A 19,992-nucleotide genomic window follows, 5' to 3' on the forward strand; every position below is an offset into this window, starting at 1 on the left:
AAGAACTAGTTATTATATATTATTAGTTTAAGGAATTTGTTTTTTAATTATTTTATTATTTTTAAAAAAAACTATATAAATAATATTAATATAATAATTATAAATTATAAAATTAAAAGTTTTTAAAAGTATATGAATTTCTTTTAAATATATTATATATATTCGAATTTTTCTTTTTTTAAATATAGAAATAAAGCTAAAAAAATAATATATATAATAATAAAAAATAAAAAAATAAAAATAATTTAAAGCTAAGAAAAGAAAAGTAAAATATAAAAAGTTATAAGAAAGTATATATATTTTATAATATACTAGCTTATAAAAGGCTCAATATTCTAAATATATTTCCTTTAATAATATAGTTATATTATATATATAATTATATAATCTAGAAAATAATAAAATATAAATAATAGAATATAGTTATATAATCTTATATTTTATAAATAACTTAATTAATAAATTAGATTTTATTAGACTTAATAAATTTAGGAATTATATATTAATATTATAATATTATAATTCTTATTTCTAAATATTAATTATTTTATTAATTTAATATATTAGTATTTCATATATATTAGTATTTTATATATATTAGTATTTTATATATATTAGTATTTTATATATATTAGTATTTTATATATATTAGTATTAATATAAATATATATATAAATATCTTTATTATAAAAAAAGAAAAACATATCTATATTATATAAAACTTAGAACTTCTAGAATTAGTTTTCTAACTAATTAGTTTAGTTATAAAAATATATAAACTCTTTATTAATCTCTATTTTCTATAGCTTAAATATTTCAATTTATACTAATTTTAATTTTATATTTGAAATCTATTTATATAATTAATAAATTAATATATATTAAATTTAAAATATATGTAATTTAATTTAATTTATTAACTAATTAAATAATATATTTACCTTTTATAAAACTGTATTTTCTTTTACTAAATAAATAAATATATATTTAATATATTTAATATAAGAATATTTATAAAGAAAATAAAAATAAAAATAATATATATATAGAAATAAGTTTTAAAATAATTCTTATTAGATTTATAGTAATTACTATAATATATATATAATAGCAAATATTAAGCTGGATTTAGTAGTCTAATTAGGCTAGTACTTATACGGCATCGCATTTCCTAATTGGAATTAATGCTTCTATATATCTAGCAGAATATTAGGTAGTATATAGAGAGGCATATAGAGCTTTAAAAATGGGTATTAATTAGTATTTTGCAAAAGCTAGTTCTTGGAATCAGTTACGCTTGCACGCTTCACTCCATACCTTACCTTATATTTCACCCTTACCTTGGCTACTTGCATAGCACCCTACTATTAGGTGCTTCACAATTATTTAAATAAATATTACTCTCTCGCTCTTATAATTACTATTATTAAAACCGTTAGATCTCCTTGTTTAATAATTATAAGTAAAAGAAAAACTTATATATTTATATTAAGAAAGGGAGAAAATAAAAGTCCGAAATTTGGAGGGGGCATCGATTCGGTATCGGCTCTTTATATCTCCTGATGCCACGCCTTTAGCCCCAATCATTAACAGACTCCTTTTCAAAGTAAGAAAACAGAACATAGAGTGACTGGTAAACATTTCCATTTAAGCCCCAAAAACCCAATCCAGGTGTCTTACATGTCCAGCTTCCATTCTGAAACCTCTGCCACCGTTCAACCCTGCAAATTATTCTTGCCTGCGACGAGATACAACAAAAAAGAGCATCTTTCCCTGCCTACACGCGACTTTCAACTGCTTGGATGTTCCTCAAGAACATTTGAACTATCTCTGAGAGCGATACTGATAGTCTCAGATTATTTCTTATCATCCCCAACTTCTTTCTCGGCTGCAACAGCTCCACCGCCTTCTTCTGCAGCTTGATACGAGATGACCTTCTTTATTTCCGTGCGATATCGTACCATGTTGTAGTATGTTCCTACAATCGGAATTGAACACCAAACGAAAAAGAACAGATAGGCAACTACATTTGCTTCTACGGAGTTGACGTTGAGTGTAACACCTAATAGCGTGGATGTGAAGAGCTCGAAGGTCACTCTTATCACAGCAAAAGAACGATCAAGATTTTCCTCGAATGCTCGGAACTGCTCGAAGTCCGATAGGAGTTGCCTTTTCCGTAGAACAACGCTGGCAAGTTCTGGTGCTGTGGTTGCTGAAGCCTCTTGTCGCCGTATTTCTTCGATTTCCCTGTACAGGTATTCCTTCATAGCAGGAATAAGGTCCTCGTATTTTTGAGCTTCATTTGTAATGGCTGAAGGTGTAACGACATCTGGCGGTGCTCCCGTATCACCAATTGATTCTGTTGATCATTAGCCTACTCTGTTCACCCAGAAGGTAGTGAGGATGAAGTCGTACCGTAATATATCTCAGCGGCAACGAGAATTGGAAGTACAAGAAGAAAAATTGGCGTGATTTGGCCAAAGTCGATGGTAGATGGAATACCAATAGATACACCTTCATTAAGCCATCGATATGCAACTACCTGACTGATTCCGTACGAAAAGCTGAAAGCTATGCCTGACATAGATGAAAGGAAAGAAGTGTTGTATTGATATGAGCTGCTAAGTAACTTTGCGTGCCATTTTGATTTTTTTGTTGCTTTCATAATTCGCTGGAGAGAGTCTAACCGTTTTGAGGACCTCAGTTCGGCGACTACCTCGGAATGGTCGCGTCGGATCCCATTCTTGAGCATGAACGATTTCGGAAGCAAGAGTTGTGCGTAGGAAATGATTGCCTTTTCAGCCAGAGTGCTATCGTACAATTTCCCAATCCGAAGTATATAACCACCCCAAAGTACGTAGAAAGTCAGGGCAGTCGAGACTATTGACATAATGTAGATAGCACTCTGGTATACGTATGCTGGTGAATTTGCCTTTTGTGTGAAGGAACACTGGATAGGAACCGGTAACTCCAGTACCGTCTGGGCATACATCTCCAGGAAGAGACAGTAACTCAAAAGGCTCAAGAGGCTCAACATGCCACCCACCCGCCAGTTTCTGACAGTTCCATGTTCCCGGAAGTATTGTGCCAGGGCATCCAGCGTTGCGAGATGAGTTGTGGAAGAGAACCAAGCCAGACTCAGCGCAACGGAAAACTCGTATAAAGAAAGAATTCGTTGATTTGCAACAACGCCAACCATAGTTGCAAGTCCAGTCACCAGTTGCTGGTCACTCAATGTGAGAATGAATCGAGACAATGCTTCTTGCCGTTTCTGTCGAGGTAAGCTGCGAGGAGGCTCCACTTTGAATCCCAAGCATGATTTTAGTCCATCCTTGAGGGCACCCAACCCTGTAAGGAGCCACGAGATCAATCGGGAGACAGTCGACTTTTTGTAGTGCTTAATTACATATCGATCCAGGTCGTTGAAGTACGAGTCGGGGAATGACTCGGTGAAGTAGCCAAAAAGGATTGCACCCACGGTGGCCGCAGCTGTAGCAAAGAACGCCACAAGAACCTAGTGAAGTATTCCTCAATTAGCTTTGATTTCGGTATCTTTTGCATGCTTTTAGAGATGACCTTACTCCAATTCCAACGATGTCCCCATTAGGTTCAAATTCCCAATTCGGGGTGCAATTCAGTCCTTTGTCGGAAGATCCCATCTCGGCGGCCTATAATGGCTTTTTGTGCTGTCTGCAGACTACAAGCCTTTAGTTCCGATATGGCGCATTTGGATTTTCAACCGAAAGTTTTAATGGAAGAAATTGAAGCTCTGACAATTTTGGCTCAGTGATATTTAAAAAGTCGTCTTTTCAGCTGAAAGTGTTACGCAAAGTTTGGACAGCCAGTAGCATTGACGCTCTTGGCGCCCGAATTCTCAAAAAGCCTCGTTTTCAGCCCCAATTGTTATGCAACATTTAGACAGCCAGTAGCATCGATACACGTCAAATTGTGGCGATGAGCATGGAGGATTGCGGCAATCAGCTGAACACCTTTAGCGTCGCTTTTGAGAAGAAACGAATGCTGATGTGGGGGAGATTCCTGAAGGCGAGGCTGCGCATATATTGAAGGAGAGGGTCAAAGCTCTACTCCAGAATTTTGAACCAAAGGAAGTTCTGTTGCCCGTTCCCTGTCCCCCTCCCCCCCTCCCATTCCTACTAAGTTTACTAACATTCCAGCTTTATCTTAGGCCATCCCAGTTCAAAATGCAACAACCTCCTCCGCGCTATACCCCAGCCGACTCCAAATCTACCCCGGCTTCGTAACCTAACTAAACATAACTACTCTATAAACAAGATACACCCTCTAAACAGATACAGGGAGTTATCTCTTTCAAGTCACATATCCAAATCCTTAAAAGCGAAAGTATCTTTTACTCCGTCCACCATTATGCTTCCCAGTTTCTTTTTCCAACGCTGCACTTCATAAAGGTGGACCGAGAAATTCTAAGAGGCTGTCTGATAAGCGAGTCGATCAGGAACTTCCGTTTGAAAATTGTGCCCTAAGCATCGACATCGGTATTCGTTATGTGGAGGCGTGGTCTCGTTTTTGCAGATCCATACGGTTGAAAAGGAGGGTGGATAACGTGATTATCACTCTGAATTCCGAATGTTATAAATTACGACTAATATAGCAACAGATGGGGTCTTAATCGTACTGAATTGACTACTGTTCTACAGTGGTACGTAGCCTGTATTAATAGGCATTGTAGTCCCCCTAAGGTCCCTAGATCACATGACCCCCCTCCCCCCCCTCAGCTGAATATCTTACCCCCAAGTACAGCTGAGCTCTTTCGCTGTACGGGGCGCGATCGCTTAATTTTGTAGGATAGATACTCCTCCCCCTGAATAAAACGCAGGGTGACAAGGCTGGCACGGCCGTTCTGACGTAACCGCGCTGCGTTTTTTTTTAGGGGTTCAATTTTAGCGAGAACTACTTGTTTGTTCGTCAAATCGGAAAAAAAGAAGAAAAAAGTGTTCAACCGGAAAGAAAACGGAGGAGCAAAAAAATTTAGTGATGTGTGTGACATATGTCCCTCAGGCGCGAGTCGAACGCGCGACTTTTTCAATTGTTAGCAATTGACTGAGAGCAATTCTGTTGTTGTAAATTCGTACCATTCCGGTGAGACTGAACATTACAGCCGGACGCTATTTGGGATGTTAACCACTGGAAATGGGGAGGATGCGGAGGTGTGTTCACATACCCATAAACCAACTAGACGACCGAGGGTTTGGACTTGTTTTTGCGAAAGTCGCTTATTTTAATCTATACCCATCAAACTTACGGGAGCCTAATTCGAGGTGTGTACCGCTGAGTCATCAGCCTCTGGCACGTGAGCAAGTTCTGGATATTCCCTCAATGCGGTGAAGAGAACAGGGTTGACATCGATAATGCTAGAAAGATTAGCAGTCCATCTCGAGGAAGGTGTGCCAGCAATCCAACCCTCAATAAGTATCCTTCCCAAGAACCTTCCCCATCCCCATCCCTTTCCCGTCAATTCATATTCACTAAACACTGAGCTCAGCACTATAATCCTCTTCACCCCCCACTGTAATTCCCACTGTTGAACTGAGAATACGTCATAATACCTCCACCCCAACTTCCGCAGGTAGTATTGTCTAGCATACTGTAGCAAAGTTATTCCCTTTCTAAAATGCGCTACGAAGGCGGTAGGCATTAAAATCCGTTTAATACGCTAATAAGCGAGGATTTGGGAAGCTCAGGGGCTGCGCGGTTAAAAGTATCTCGCAATTTCTTCCCAAATTTAATCGTTATAAAATGCTTGGAAATGATTAGCGTGCTGTTTTTTCTATTATATAAAACTCTTATAGAAAGCTTTGGATATTATATTGGGGATTAGTGCGACTTTCCGCACAAGGCAATTTTGGTATTCTCGCCCGCACTCTGCAGATGGACGACTTTCAATGCCCGTCGCCTTCGTATAGATCATTGCTGACGACGTACACCGTTGTGATTAGCATCCAAATCTCAGGATCCATCATTATGAATCAAACAAGCATCTTCGTAATCAAAGGAAGACGGAGATGAAGGTATCAGAAACAAGGTTGATTTATGAGATATCGAAGAGGGGTGGAAAAGCCTACAAGGAGATAAGCAAACACTGCCATCAATTGACCGAAAGCCCTAGAAGGGGTTTCTCACGATCCGGCCTGATGTGGGTGTGGCGTTAATAGTCGCGACGATGAGGTAGGTTGTCGTAATTGCTTCGATGAAACCCCTTTTCCTTGTTCGTTTCAGGGGATGAATCAGTTTGTTTAAGGCAGATTGATATTGGGTTCGAGAGGTAGAAAGGAGGGGGAGTGAGAGGCAAGTGAGAAAGTAGAGATCAAAGTGAGACTTGGGGTTGCATGAAATCCCTATTTGGTTTGTCGGCAGACACTCGTGAGGCTTCAGACTTCACTTGGGATTGGGAGGTTAAATGGAGACCTTGTGGATAGAGCCACGCTTGCTACCTTTCTACCAACCTGAACCTACCTCGCTCTGACAAATAAAGAAAATACCCCATCTGGAGTTGTCCCTCTTACCCTCTTTGATACAAGCCTTGCCTCGTGTTCAGTGAGCCCGAGACTCGCGAAGGTGAATTGTGAGCAGTATGTCAAATAATTTAATTAATTATGATTATAATTATCAGCCGGTAATCAAAACAAACTAAGTCAGAACTCTCGTAATTAAATTGTGCTTAGTTAATTGGTTAATTTAATTGTTTGGCTGATCACGTGGCTTTGTACGTGACTGTAGGAGTGGCGCAGACGTTGTGGCGTGAAAATAAAGCTTACTCTAGCCTGATTCAAACGCCGCCTTACTATAATAAGTTTCATAGCTAGTATCCCGCCTTTATTTGCTTTACTTATCTTTATATAAGTACAGTGGTGGGGATTTCGGTTCCAAAATCACGTGACACAATCATGTGACGTCCAGAGCACACAATCCGCATGTATATTACCTATCTCTCTGAATTTTATTTATTTATTTAACTTTCATGTGAGTTTCGCGTGATAATTAGAAATATTCCTTCTTACAGGCCGGTAATTAGATTATAACTAATTAGTTCATTAATTCAATTTAATATAATTAATTACTTTAATTATTATTTTTGACACCCTGACTGCGAGGCCAAAAAACTGCAATCAATGAGACCAAGAGCAGCACTGACAGGAATGCAGTGCGAATGCGATGAACGAGTAGAATGATGCCTGATGAAGTTGCGTGCAAAATTGAAGGAAAACTACCCGCACTTTGGGCTCTGCTGAGTCATCACAAGCCCTTTATCACCAGCATTTCACAAAATCTCGACGCAAACTTCTCTTCCCACCTCCGCATTCTTCCTCTACAACCAGATTGTCTGCAAGTGATGCGCGGCTTTCATCTTAAAACATATGCAAGGGCCCACACGAGCGACGCTCATGACCGGTTTAAGGCTAGCCTTCTCGCGACAGCGGAGCCGGCTGCAAGTGCACCGCCCCCCGTGTAATCTCCGTCCATTGTCATTGGCTGGTCGAGTGATCCACAAACCTCGTACAATCAAGGTTGAGGGGCAGAAACACGAGAACGCGAAATCCCTTCAAGTTATCTGGGTGGGTTCAAAGCTGATATTATCTTACGCGCCGGGAGACTCATGATGGAGTTGGGCTTGGACGCGTTGAACGACAAGAGATGAGTGAAGTCACTGACATTGTCGACGGGTGTTACTGTACATCGGCGCGAAGAGAATAGGGTTGTCCCTGGGCAGATGATCCTCCATCATGCGGGATCCCAAGAACCAACGAGATGCCTTCGGGGCTGGAGAGGAGCCGGGGGCACGGTCGGAAAAGGATTTGACTCAAATGGGGATGGGCAAAATGGTCCTCGACCGCAGTGCTGTGGACATCGAGACGGATGTACTGTCTCCTGCGACCCCAAGAACCCGGCATTCGAGTGAACGGAGAGGGCACGACAACACCTCTTTTCCAAACAATCTGTCCTGGGCTCGACGAAATTCAAAGGTACTCGCAAATCAGATGAAGCAGTGGTACAAGAAGTATGTATGCCACATGCTTCTCAGACAGCGAGAGATTCCTCGAAGCAACGATGGACGTCACATCGACCTCGACCTATCTCGCACCACCCCACTCGTCGACGAGAGGACCGGCAAGCACTACGCCAACAATATCATCCGTTCAAGCCGTTATACCATCTGGACTTTTCTTCCACTCCAGCTCTGGTTCCAGTTCACCAAGATCGCAAATTTCTACTTCCTCATCATGGGAATCTTACAGCTGATACCTGGTTTGAGCACGACGGGAACTTATACGACGATCTTGCCTCTGCTGTTCTTTTTGAGCTTTAGTATTGCGAGAGAAGGCTATGATGACTTTCGTCGGTATCGGTTGGATAGAGTGGAAAATAGGAGGCTTGCACGTGTGCTCCGCGGCTCCAGCTGGACGGTTGCAGGGGAGAAAACCATCCGTTCTTTTGCAAGCATTGCCGGAGAGAGCTGGAAGGAGTCGAAAAGCATCGCTCGACGAATTGGACCGAAAAATGATATTGAAGCGCCGCCCGTCACTTCAGATCCCAAATTGTATCCAGGGTCCAAGGAGTCCTCCACTGCGAGTCCTCCTCCGGAATCCGTGAATTCTGCTTGGGCCACTGTCAAATGGATCGATCTCAAAGTTGGGGATGTCATCGAGATCCAGAGGGACGAGCAACTCCCTGCAGATATTGTGCTCCTTTACTCCGATGGCCGGGATGGTATTGCATACATTGAGACCATGGCCCTGGACGGAGAAACAAACCTCAAATGTCGTCGGCCCCCGGATGAACTGGCCAAACGGTGTGGGACAGTGACGGATCTTGCACGCTGCCGTGCTAACTTTGCTGTGGAGGATCCGAACCTCGATCTCTATGATTTCCACGGTAAAGTTTCCCTGGACGGTTCAACACTCCCTCTCACCCTCGAAAACGTCATCTTTCGGGGCAGTACCTTGAGAAATACGAAAAGAGCTGTCGGAATGATTGTCAACACCGGCGAAGAATGCAAAATCCGCATGAACGCGAACAAGAAACCACAAACGAAGGCACCTGCAATCCAATACATGACCAATCGAGTGGTGATTCTTCTCACCATCTTCGTCATCCTGCTTTCCATCGGCTGTACAGCAGGTTACGAGATCTGGACCCCAGTCTTTGAAAATCGTGCTTGGTATTTAGATGACGCTCATCTCCCGCTCGAGGACATCTTCATTGCTTTCGCAATCGAATTCAATAACTTGATCCCGCTGGCGCTCTATGTCAGCTTGGAGATCATCAAGTTCGCTCAATTTCTGCTTCTGCAAGACATCGAAATGTATGACCCTGTCTCTGACACACCCGTGGTGTGTAATACGCAGACTATTTTTGAGAATCTTGGGCAGGTCAGCTATATTTTCTCTGACAAGACGGGGACCTTGACGGAAAATGTTATGCGGTTTCGGAAGATGGGTATAGCGGGTACTACATGGCAACATAAGGACCGCAAAGAGGCTACGAGTCGTGGAAATGAATCGGCCGGGAATACTCAACCACGCATTGAGATTGACGAGCCTTCTCCCCAGGACCAGGAGCTCTACACGGATGGCCTCTTGCAGTACATGCAGTTGCACCCATCTGCACCCTTCACCGCGAAAGCTCAGATCTTCTTCCTCGCGCTGGCGCTCTGCCATACCTGCTTTCCCGAAACCCAAGCCAACGGAGATATTGCATTCCAAGCAACATCACCAGACGAAACTGCTCTTGTGGGAGCAGCCCAAGACCTAGGCTATCTTCTCGTTGACAGGTCCACCCACTCTGCAACCCTGGTAACCCAACTTTCCGGTACAGACTCAGAAATTCGCGAGAAGTATGAGATCTTAGATGTCATAGAATTCAGCAGCAAACGCAAACGAATGTCAGTTATTGTTAGATTTGCAGATGGAAGGATATGTCTGCTCTGCAAAGGTGCAGACTCAGTTGTCTTACCGAGGCTGCAAGTGGATGAGAAAAGAGCGAGGGATGCTTCTCCTTCTGAGCGGAGGAAACGGAAATCTATTGATGAAAGGAGGGTTGCGAGGATGAGGAGAAGCATGCAAGAGGATTCAATGAACAGTCTAGAGAGGCTCAGCATTGGTATGGGCCGACCTGAGTTGAGCAGATTGAGCAGTGACCTTGGTTTTCGATTGTCCGTCGGCTTTGAAAGAGCTCACGAGACCTTGCACACCGCTAGAGGATACTGGCGAGAAAAGTCTGCCCCTTCTTCCGATCCCGCACTCGCTGTGCGGCGTGTGGTAGAGGAGGCTCAATCACTAGACGACGCAGCTATACTAGAGCGGTGTCGCCAACAAATTGACGACTTCGCATGCGAAGGCCTTCGGACACTGGTATATGGCTATCGTCTTCTCGGCGAAGCAGAATACGCTTCCTGGCACAAGACCTACCACGAAGCCACTACCAGCCTCACCAATAGACAAGAAGGGATCGAGGCAGCTGGTGAACTCATCGAACAGAACCTGGACCTTGCTGGAGCAACTGCCATCGAAGACAAGCTTCAAAAAGGCGTTCCGGAGACAATCGACAAGTTACAAAGAGCCAACATCAAGATCTGGATGCTGACAGGGGATAAGCGCGAAACAGCCATCAACATCGCGCACTCAGCGCGAATCTGCAAACCCTACTCCCAAGTCGTGATCCTCGATCAAACCTCCGGAGACGTGGAGCAGAAGCTAACATCCACCCTTCTCGAAGTCAGCACCTCCAACCACACCGTCGTCGTCATCGACGGCCAAACCCTCGTCTCCATCGAGAAGAACGAAATCCTAGCTTCGATATTCTATGAGCTTCTATTGGTAGTTGGCGCCGTGATCTGCTGCCGCGCCTCCCCCGCGCAAAAAGCGTCCATCGTCAAGAACATCCGGCGCCAGCTCCCAAAGTCCATCACGCTCGCCATCGGCGACGGCGGGAACGACATCGCCATGATCCAAGAAGCGCATGTGGGCGTTGGTATCTCCGGGAAAGAAGGTCTTCAAGCCGCTCGTGTAGCAGACTATTCCATTGCTCAATTCCGCTTCCTCCAGCGACTGCTCTTAGTGCATGGACATTGGAACTACGTCCGCACCGCAAAGTACATCCTGTTGACATTCTGGAAAGAAATGCTGTTCTACTCGGTGCAGATAATGTATCAGCGGTGGAACGGATATACGGGGACGAGTCTGTATGAGAGTGACAGCTTGACGGTGTGGAATACGCTGTTTACGAGCTTGCCAGTTATGCTGCCGGGGATCTTTGAGCAGGATTTGAGCGCCGAGACGTTATTGGCTGTGCCGGAGTTGTACGGGTACGGACAGGAGAGTAGGGGGTTTGATATGTGGAAGTATACGTGGTGGATGCTGATGGCTGCGTTTGAGAGCCAGGTTATTTGGTGGATGACTTACTTCCTCTTCGGCGTCGTGCCTATCACGGATGACCAGAGTCTCTTCGCGATTGGGAATTTGGCGTTCTCGGTTTGCGTGGTGTTTATCAACGTCAAGCTATTGTAAGTTTCCCTTTCCCTTCTTCCTTTGCTCTGGAGTATAGAAGCTTAACGTCTGGCCCAGGATTCTCCAATTCCACCACAAAACATGGATTCCACTCTTCGGCGCCGCACTGACGATCTCGGGCTGGTGGGCTTGGAACTTCTTCCTCTCCGCAATCTACTATAAAAATCCTGGTCCGTACACCGTATACCACGCTTTCACCTCCCAATTTGGCAAGAACCCGACGTGGTGGGCGGTGTTTGTTCTGATTTGTCTGGTGATGTTCTTCTGCGAGGTGGTGGTCGAGGTCTTGGGTAGGTGGTGGGGAAAGGATCTGGTGACTGTCTGGCAGGAGTTGGAACAGGATAAGGCGGTCAGGAAGAGGCTGAAGGAGGAGGGTGGTGAAGGAGGTTATGGTCTGATGAATTGATGCTTGGATGTCGAAGGGAGCTCTCTTTCTTTTCCGACAATGATTTGACGTTTGATACCCTGATGTTTATTGACTTATGATGAGCTTGCTGAATAGAGTTTAGAGATAGATAGACAGACAATACTGTACAGAATTAATCAATAAATGAAGCTTCTATATTCGAACTTAGAGGATATCAAGATCTGCTTCGCCGGAGAAGCACGACCCGGCCGCCTTTTTTCTCGGACAACCTGCGAATAATCCGAACCAGACCTTAGGCGCAACCAGTCTGACTTCGGTAAGCTGAGTATTAAGGAACGACTAATGTATTAGAATTCGGTCATTCTTTTCTAAAGGAGAGAGTTTACCTCAAGACTAACATCAGCTAACATCACCTGACCCACGCCTTTCAGTCAACAACGATTAGTAATCAGCCATTCTTTACTTCCCGCTCCCAATGCATTTTCAAACCTGAACAGTACTTCATCTCTACTTTCACATCGCTTTCAGCCTTGCTCTGTCTGAGTACATTAACCTGAAATGAAGTTCTCACAGCCCCCACACATCGTCCGCCTCGACGGCATCCACACCCCCTCCCCAACCTTCTCTCCCTCCTTCACACACACATACACCGAATACCCGTCCACGCCCTTCGACACAGCCACCATCGTCGAGAGAATAAAAGATGCAGACGTAGTAATCACGACCCGGATTCCAATCACAGAAGAAACACTGGAGCAATGTCCGCGGTTGAAGCATGTTGCTGTTCTGGCCATCGGTTCGTCTTTCTCTCTCCCTTGCCCCGCAGTTCCGGCCCCCAACTCTTCCCCGCCCTCCCCCCCTTTATCCACTCTCATCAAGATACTTCAGAATGGGATGCGAGAGCTGATGAAACAAGGATCCGATCACATCGACCTCCCGGCCTGTGCGCGCCGGAACATCCTGGTCACAAACGTCCCCGCCGCCTCCATCGAGTCGGTCGCCGAGCACGCACTTGCTCTCTTCTTCGCACTGAGACGGAATGTGGTGGGTATGCATCAGCTTACCGTCGGCACCGATGAGTGGGTTAAGAAGTGGAGCTTGAAGAATGACTTTGGTGGATGTCCGGGAACGTGTCGCGAGGAGGTAGTCGGGATTTTGGGGCGTGGGGAGTTAGGTTCGTTCTTCCTTTCATTGATCTCATCCCATATTTTTCTTTCCTTCAGACCCTGCTTCTCCCTTTCTTTGCCTTTCGGAGAACAGGAAAGGACAGGGGAAAGTCAAGTGACATTCACGTGACACGGCTTCAGCAACCCAACTGACGAATGTGACCAGGAACCCGCGTAGCAACCCTCTGCCGCGCCCTAGGAATGACCGTCCACTTTGCTGACCGGAAAGAGACTCCTTCTTCCTCCGTTCGTCCTGGCAAAGTTCCTTTCCACCAAATCCTCGCACAATCCACCACTCTCTTCCTCACCCTGCCCCTCACCCCAAACACCACAAACCTCCTCTCCACCCCGGAATTCTCACTCATGCGTCCGGACGCTCTGCTTATCAACGTCGCGCGTGGAGGAATCGTAGACGAAGAAGCGTTGATTAGGGCGTTAGAAGAAGGGAAGATAGGTGGTGCGGCAAGCGATGTGTTTTTTGAGGAACCGGCGGGGGTAGGAAATAGTGTGCTGGTTAAGAAGGGGAGAGAATGGGGTGAGGGCGTGAGGAATAGAGAAGGGGGAGAGAAGGGAGAGGAGGGGAGGTTGAATGGCAGGTTAGTGTTGAGTCCGCATATTGCATGGTGGGCAAGGAGTTCGATTGAGAAGTTGAGGGGGACCGTGGCGGGGAATATTGAGGCTTGGATGCAGGGGGAACCGAAAAATATCGTTGTTTAGGAAGTCAATTAAATGGTGGAGAGGAAAGGAGCATCGGAGCGGAATCTATAGACACTATCGCAAGATTAAGACTCGAATCTAAACATCTCATCTGAATCCTTCTAATACAACCGTATGCCTCTTCCGTGTCGTCTGTTCGCTGGGACAAAAAATCTATACTGTACGTGCAGCCTCTTACACTATGAAATTACAAGTATCTCTTCTCCGACTTCTCTTCATAAGATTGAATTTGATCACCAACATGGAAATCAAACCAGTCTTCGAAGCCCATCCCGCACTCACTTCCCTTCTTCATCTCCTGTACATCTTTCTTGACGTTCTTCAGCGAAGCCAGGGAGCCTATACTCTCATTAGTATGGAATTTCTCAATATTTGGAAGATTAAGGAGAAGCATACCATCAAACACCTTCTCTCCACCCCTCAACACCCTGACCCTAGATGTCTTCGCAATGCTCCCATTCCTCACTTTACAACCTGCGATATTCTTATGCTGTCGTCCCTTGACATTAATCGAGAAGATCTGAGAAATTTCTGCTTCACCTAACACGCGTTGCGTGATCAGGGGTGGGAGATGCTTGCTTAATTCCGCCTTGACATCATCGACTAATCGGTAGATGATATTGTGATCAATGATCTTGACCTTGGCTTCTTCAGCAAGACGCGAGATATTGGGTTCGACTGCAGTGTTGAAATTGACCAGATGCCCCTGTGCAGCAGCTGCGTGTTCGATATCGAATTCGGAGAGTTGGCCAACACCGGCACGGAGGATGTGCGGTTGAACTTCTTTGCTGCCCAGTGCGGAGATGGAGTCGATGACTGCTTCCACAGAACCACTGACGTCCCCTTTGATGATGAAGAAGACTTCTTTTGGACCGCTGGATTTGATACCTTTGGTATATTTAAGATCTGGAGCAACTTCGAGTCCTTCTTCTTCTAACTTCTTGGCTTCGGCGGCAGCAAGAGCTTCGGACTTTTCACGTTCTCGCTTCTCTTGCTCGGCTTTGCGGTTCTCGTTAATGGCCTCCATGTCTTCGGCCATCTTGTCTCGCTCTTCCTTTTCAAGTCGATACTGGACGACACTCTTTGCTTTGCTTTCGTCCGGTGCTTCAAGGACTTCGTCACCTGCAAGCGGCTGCTCTCGCCAACCGTCGATCTCAACAGGTGTTCCTGGCCCAGCTTCGTGGATCTCGACACCTGCTTCGTTTCGCAGACAACGGATCCTGGCCCAGGTTTTACCCGCAACGACGAAATCTCCAGGACGCATGGTGCCTCGCCTAACGAGTACGGTTGCCACTTTGCCCATCGACTTGATGCTTGCTTCGAGAACCCAGCCTTCGGCCTGACCATCTGTTTCCGCACGCATATCGAGAATCTCGGATAGAGTCACGGCAGCTTCTTCCAATTCTTCCATGCCTTGACCAGTCTTACCACTGACACATATAGCTTGAACATCACCGCCAAAGTCTTCGACATCAACTCCATGTCGAGCAAGATCTTGCTTGACACGATCAACATTGGCCTCTTCCTTGTCAACTTTGTTGATAGCAACAATGATCGGGACCTTGGCAGCTTTGGCGTGGTTGATCGCCTCAATTGTTTGAGGCTTGACACTGTCATCTGCCGCAACAACTAAAATGACGATATCTGTCACATTGGCACCTCGTTGACGCATACTCAAGAAAGCTGCGTGCCCGGGAGTGTCGAGGAAAGTGATAATTTTGCCAGATGGCATGGGAACAGAGAAAGCTCCAATGTGTTGAGTAATGCCACCATGTTCAGATGCAGCGACCGAGGATTTCCGTAGCCAATCGAGAAGTGTAGTCTTTCCGTGATCAACGTGTCCCATGATTGTGACAACAGGAGGTCTCTGAGGTAAAATGGATGGATCTGCGGGTGGATCTCTCGCCCTGAGATCCTCAGACTCAGACCGATCGATTATCGGCTCAAAATTGTATTCCATAGCGATGAGCCCAGCGTTCTCCGCATTCAAAATGTGATCGTGACCGGTTTCCTCAAATCCGAGCTCTTCCATCTTGCAGATAAAATCCTCGAGTCTAACTTTCAGCGCAACAGCCAAATTCGAAACACTGATATATTCGGGTAACAGCATCGGAGTGGGTGCAGACTTTTTCTTTGCCGCCTTCTCCCTCTTTCGCTGTCTCTTGGCCTCAGCACGTGCTTCAGCCTCTTCCAGAGCTGCTTCGTCCTCTTCGTTCTGGACGAATCTTTCTCTTCTCCGAGCTTTGTCTTTAGCTTTACCCCTCGGTGCCGGCTCGTAGCTTTGATGATCGGAATATCTTGTATGTGCTTTCTTTTCCTTTCTTTCCCGAGCTGGCCTATATTCCTCCTCGGGCGTGAAAATAGGAGTTTTGGCAGGACCTGCCGCAGCCTCATCAGGCTGCTCTGCAGGGGCAGGTGCCAAGGGTGAAAATCTCACGGGCGTCCTATCATCCTCAGCAGGCTTCGACACCGGAGCAAACCCAGGCTTCTCAGCAGGGCTCGAAGGACGATTAAATGCAGGGTTCCGGTCTCCAAATGTATTCCGCTCCCTAGGTGTCCAACTCCCGCGCATACCAAATTCGTTGTCCTCCACTCGTGAACCAGCGGCTCGCCTTTCACCATAGATAGCCGTTCCTGCATTATTCTCGAGTATTGACCTCCTGCCCAAAGGTGTATAGGCTCCTAACCTTGCCTGTTCCTCTCTCCGTGCCCGGCCAACCTCGAATCCATTTTCGGGTGGTCTTCCTTCTTCGACTGGTTCTTGGTCCGTCTTTCTTGGCAACATGCCCCAAGGAGAGGAATTTGCCTTATTCGAATTTAATATCCAATTCAATTCGTTGAAGTCATCCCCAAGAATGTGCTTTGGAGGAACTTTTCTTATTTTCGGTCCGGCTTGAATTGACCCAGTTTGACCATACGCCTTAGCTTTCTCGTGGGCTGCCATGGCTTGCTTCCTTTCAGCTGAACCCTTCGGCACAGGTCTACCAGCACGTGTAGCTTCCGCTCCAAGCCCACGAATCCTGTCCCCTAACGGTCTTTGGCCTGCCTTTAAATTCCTCTCGATAATCATCTCCCGTGCTTTCCGTTCGTGCGGCAAAAGTTCGTCAACTATCCGTGGATGGCCGGACTGTGCTGATACGGCAGGAGTTCCATTTGGACCAGTATTTGGTTTTCCCCAGTCCCCGAAAGATCCTAGTGGTGCAGTTCCAGGGCCAAAGGGACGACCCCAAGTGGCAGTTGGACCTAACCCATTACCTCCCACAGGTGCTGGACGGCCCCAACTAGGGGCCGAAGCCGTATTATTATCCGCTTCTCTAACAGCAGCAGCTTCCGCAGGCGGCTTCTTAACAGGGCGGGAGGATTGGAGGAACCGTCTTTGGGCATGTGAAGGTTTTCGAGCTTGGCCCGACCTGTGAGCACAAAAGGCGCACAGGGATGGACTCGAGGATTCCTGCATACGATCAGCTTGCGTCGCATAAGTGCTTCAAAAGACTGTGTACCTTCAGTAGACTGCGACCTCGCATAGTTGATTCAATTGATGGTGAATGGAAAGCTCATGATCTGAGATTTCCAAAATTTTGAATGATATCTACGGAAGCCGAGATTTCACAATGCGCAGGAGCGAACTACACGATAGACGCTCAACCTCCACCGACATTACATCAACAAGGAGAGCAAAATGCCTCCGAAAGGAAAGGCAAGGGCGCGAACCTTTAACACAACGACCTCGAACTCGAAACCTTCCTCCACCGCCAGCCTTGAACCTCCAGCCCCATTCAAACGAACCCCCGAAAGTCTCTCTCCTTTCCTCTCCAAGCTCGACCCAAAGCACATCTACATCACCCACCTCGACCTCAAGCCCGCCGATTTCAAGCGCAAAATTTTCCTCGTCCCAGTTCTCATGAACCTTACCATCATTGGGCTAATAGTATGGCGTATGCGATCGATCTGGCCCTTCTACCTGAACATACTTTTCACCATGGTAGGAAGACGCAACGAAATGACAATCGACACGGAGAATACGCCATTCAACGAAGTGGTACAGGAGATTATCAGAAGAGCAGTGGTCTTCATGTTCGATTTGTTTCTGTACGTGTTCATATGGCCGTGGCCGAGGGATTTCTTTGCAGGTAGGAAGATTGGGAACCCGGTTACATGGAGGTTCATTGTGGGATTTAGTGATAAGGAGATTATCGTTCGGAGGAGTAGGAGGTGGGATGAAACTATTGGAAATCCAGTTGAGGAAGGATCTGGTCAGGATGAGATTATGAGTATTATCAAGAAGGCCGTGGACCCGGTATGGATGAGTGGGAGGACGGGGTATCTGATGCTGAATAAGGAATGGGATCTCGATTGGAAGGCTATGGTTGCCGCTACGAAACTCGCGGACAAGGGAACTCTATCGTTCGAGGATTTCAGAACGACCATACTTGTACCCACAGAAGAGTTTGGCTGGGTCGTCCTCGAGGCTGCAAGTGCTGGAGGGAGTGCAAAGGAAGAGGAAGGCAGAAAGAAGATAGTGGCTTTCAAAGATGAATTGACAGCAATGGGGAAAGAGAATCTCTTCTTCCGATGGATCGAGCTGGTTCAGTTCGAGTCGTCCCAGCCTGGAGGGTTCGGACCGGAGCAACAAAAGAAAACGATGGCGAAAGCTAAAGAACTGTTCGAGTCCCAAGGAGTGGACTTTGACAAGTTCTGGGCAAAAATAGGAGGCACGGAAGGTATGCCAGGAATGGACCAGATGTAGAAAATCACAAAGGTTTCCATCGTTGGCAAAAAGATCTTTGAATACCATTGACGATGAGTTCAAATTCCTCTATGCCAACCACCCAAACGGCTTCTAGGGAACCGAGGTATGGACGGGAGAATATTTCCGTCCTCTGCTTGCCCTTTGCGAGGCTACTTCATTGCTCAAACTCTCCCATATTCGAGCGAATATCTCTGGAGCTCTCAATAAATGTGGGTAGACCGTCGCCTGCTACTGTCTCCAAGTTTTGCCGAAAGTGGGAAAGATAAGTAAAATACCATCACGTTGCCATGTCATCCGATATCAGGAGATATGCTGGAAATACTCGAGACTTTCACTTTACTGGCATCCTTCACTCACGGCCTCTGGCCTAGGGGCCACGTGAATTTTGATAGCATTCGTCTGCCACCCAGTTGGCTACTTCTCGGGGTCCGGTTGATGGCCCTTTCCGTCACTTGTTAGCCGGGTTTGGGTCCTGACCAACGAGGTCCAAGAACCCCTTCAAGCTTTGAGGGCGCTGGTTGCGTCCTCGGGTGAGGTGTCTGCTCGCCGTGACTCTGACTGAGATCCAGTTCGTTCAACGCCGGAAGTGTGAGACTGCTCAGACGCACTTGGTTGCTCGCCTCAAAAGAGAAATATCTTAAACGCAGCAAGAGCCTTCCAGCCATTATTAATTGCCTATCGTAGCTCATCTGCGATCACCACCATTAGGTCCACCTCACCGTGCGTAGATGGATTCGAACTGCCTTCCCGCGTCAGTGTCTTGTATGGACGACCGAGAGGACGCATCTTTTCGATGGCAAATTCGGCGAAGTGGTTGGAAATGGCAAAGTACACTTCTATCAAGGCGGTTACGGACTGCGAGTCGAAACAAGCGTTTCTCCTCCGCCTCGTACAGGCCTTCTGTCTTGTCCAACTTCTCATTTGGAACTGGATCTAGAGGCTTTGTCTTCCAGGTCTTGGATTTTGGTACTCACTGTGACCAAGACAAGTTCAGGGAGTTTGCCAGTCACCAAATCAGTGTGTGCCAGTTCCTTCAACATTTTGTATTGGGTTAAGTGCACGAGGATACGCATGAGCCTGATCACAGTCCGCCACAGATCATTCCCAGGAATTGACAAAGAGTCAGAGACGGAAGTGCCGTGCCCATGATGGTTGTGACTTCACCAAGCTCGCCTATAATTGCGAAGCAGTGGGCATCGTCAATGGAGATATCGAATGTGGCAGTGTTATCATCTGTCAGGGTTGCGCCAGGCCTTGTTGCCATAAATGGCACGCCAAAGTTGTGCGAACCTATCCTACAGCTGGTCCTCCACCTTGAACCAAACGGCGGAGCGCTCCTCTGTAGGTAAACTGTAGTACAGCCGGACAACCTTCCACACCCGCCGTCCAGCGGCTGCCGTGTTGCGGATTCTTAAATATCGCTATTGATTTCCGCTCCACTCCAACATC

At 46.1% G+C, this 19,992-nt stretch overlaps 5 protein-coding genes across 5 annotated transcripts; 3 read left to right on the top strand and 2 right to left on the bottom strand.

Moving 5' to 3' along the window:
- Positions 1 to 1,856: 1,856 nt before the first annotated feature.
- K444DRAFT_623662 (uncharacterized protein) lies at positions 1,857 to 3,659 on the bottom strand (the record flags this gene model as incomplete). Its single annotated transcript, XM_024882303.1, has 3 exons — positions 1,857 to 2,359; positions 2,416 to 3,514; positions 3,582 to 3,659. 3 exons carry the CDS (start codon positions 3,657 to 3,659, stop codon positions 1,857 to 1,859), a joined length of 1,680 nt encoding a protein of 559 aa, XP_024744410.1.
- A 3,826-nt stretch (positions 3,660 to 7,485) lies between these two features.
- Positions 7,486 to 11,916, top strand: K444DRAFT_606443 (phospholipid-translocating P-type ATPase). Its single transcript, XM_024878995.1, has one exon. It carries the CDS (start codon positions 7,761 to 7,763, stop codon positions 11,541 to 11,543), a length of 3,783 nt encoding a protein of 1,260 aa, XP_024744411.1. The 5' UTR covers positions 7,486 to 7,760; the 3' UTR covers positions 11,544 to 11,916.
- Positions 11,917 to 12,468: 552 nt separating this feature from the next.
- Positions 12,469 to 13,793, top strand: K444DRAFT_639426 (2-hydroxyacid dehydrogenase-like protein; the record flags this gene model as incomplete). The annotated part of the gene is made up of 4 exons (XM_024884382.1): positions 12,469 to 12,706; positions 12,827 to 13,084; positions 13,243 to 13,581; positions 13,636 to 13,793. The coding sequence occupies 4 exons, from the start codon at positions 12,469 to 12,471 to the stop codon at positions 13,791 to 13,793; spliced, it is 993 nt and encodes a 330-aa protein (XP_024744412.1).
- Positions 13,794 to 13,980: 187 nt separating this feature from the next.
- Positions 13,981 to 17,317, bottom strand: K444DRAFT_658535 (initiation factor 2; the record flags this gene model as incomplete). The annotated part of the gene is made up of 3 exons (XM_024886268.1): positions 13,981 to 14,132; positions 14,190 to 17,244; positions 17,294 to 17,317. The coding sequence occupies 3 exons, from the start codon at positions 17,315 to 17,317 to the stop codon at positions 13,981 to 13,983; spliced, it is 3,231 nt and encodes a 1,076-aa protein (XP_024744413.1).
- A 155-nt stretch (positions 17,318 to 17,472) lies between these two features.
- Positions 17,473 to 18,540, top strand: K444DRAFT_639428 (uncharacterized protein; the record flags this gene model as incomplete). Its single annotated transcript, XM_024884383.1, has 1 exon — positions 17,473 to 18,540. One exon carries the CDS (start codon positions 17,473 to 17,475, stop codon positions 18,538 to 18,540), a length of 1,068 nt encoding a protein of 355 aa, XP_024744414.1.
- Positions 18,541 to 19,992: the final 1,452 nt, after the last annotated feature.

The sequence above is a fragment of the Hyaloscypha bicolor genome, assembly GCF_002865645.1.
Source record: "Hyaloscypha bicolor E unplaced genomic scaffold K444scaffold_10, whole genome shotgun sequence".
NCBI classification, from domain to species: Eukaryota; Fungi; Ascomycota; class Leotiomycetes; order Helotiales; family Hyaloscyphaceae; genus Hyaloscypha; species Hyaloscypha bicolor.

Coding starts and splice junctions, on each gene's coding strand:
- K444DRAFT_606443 (XM_024878995.1), top strand. CDS start 7,761: ATGCGGGATCCCAAGAACCAACGAGATGCCTTCGGGGCTGGAGAGGAG.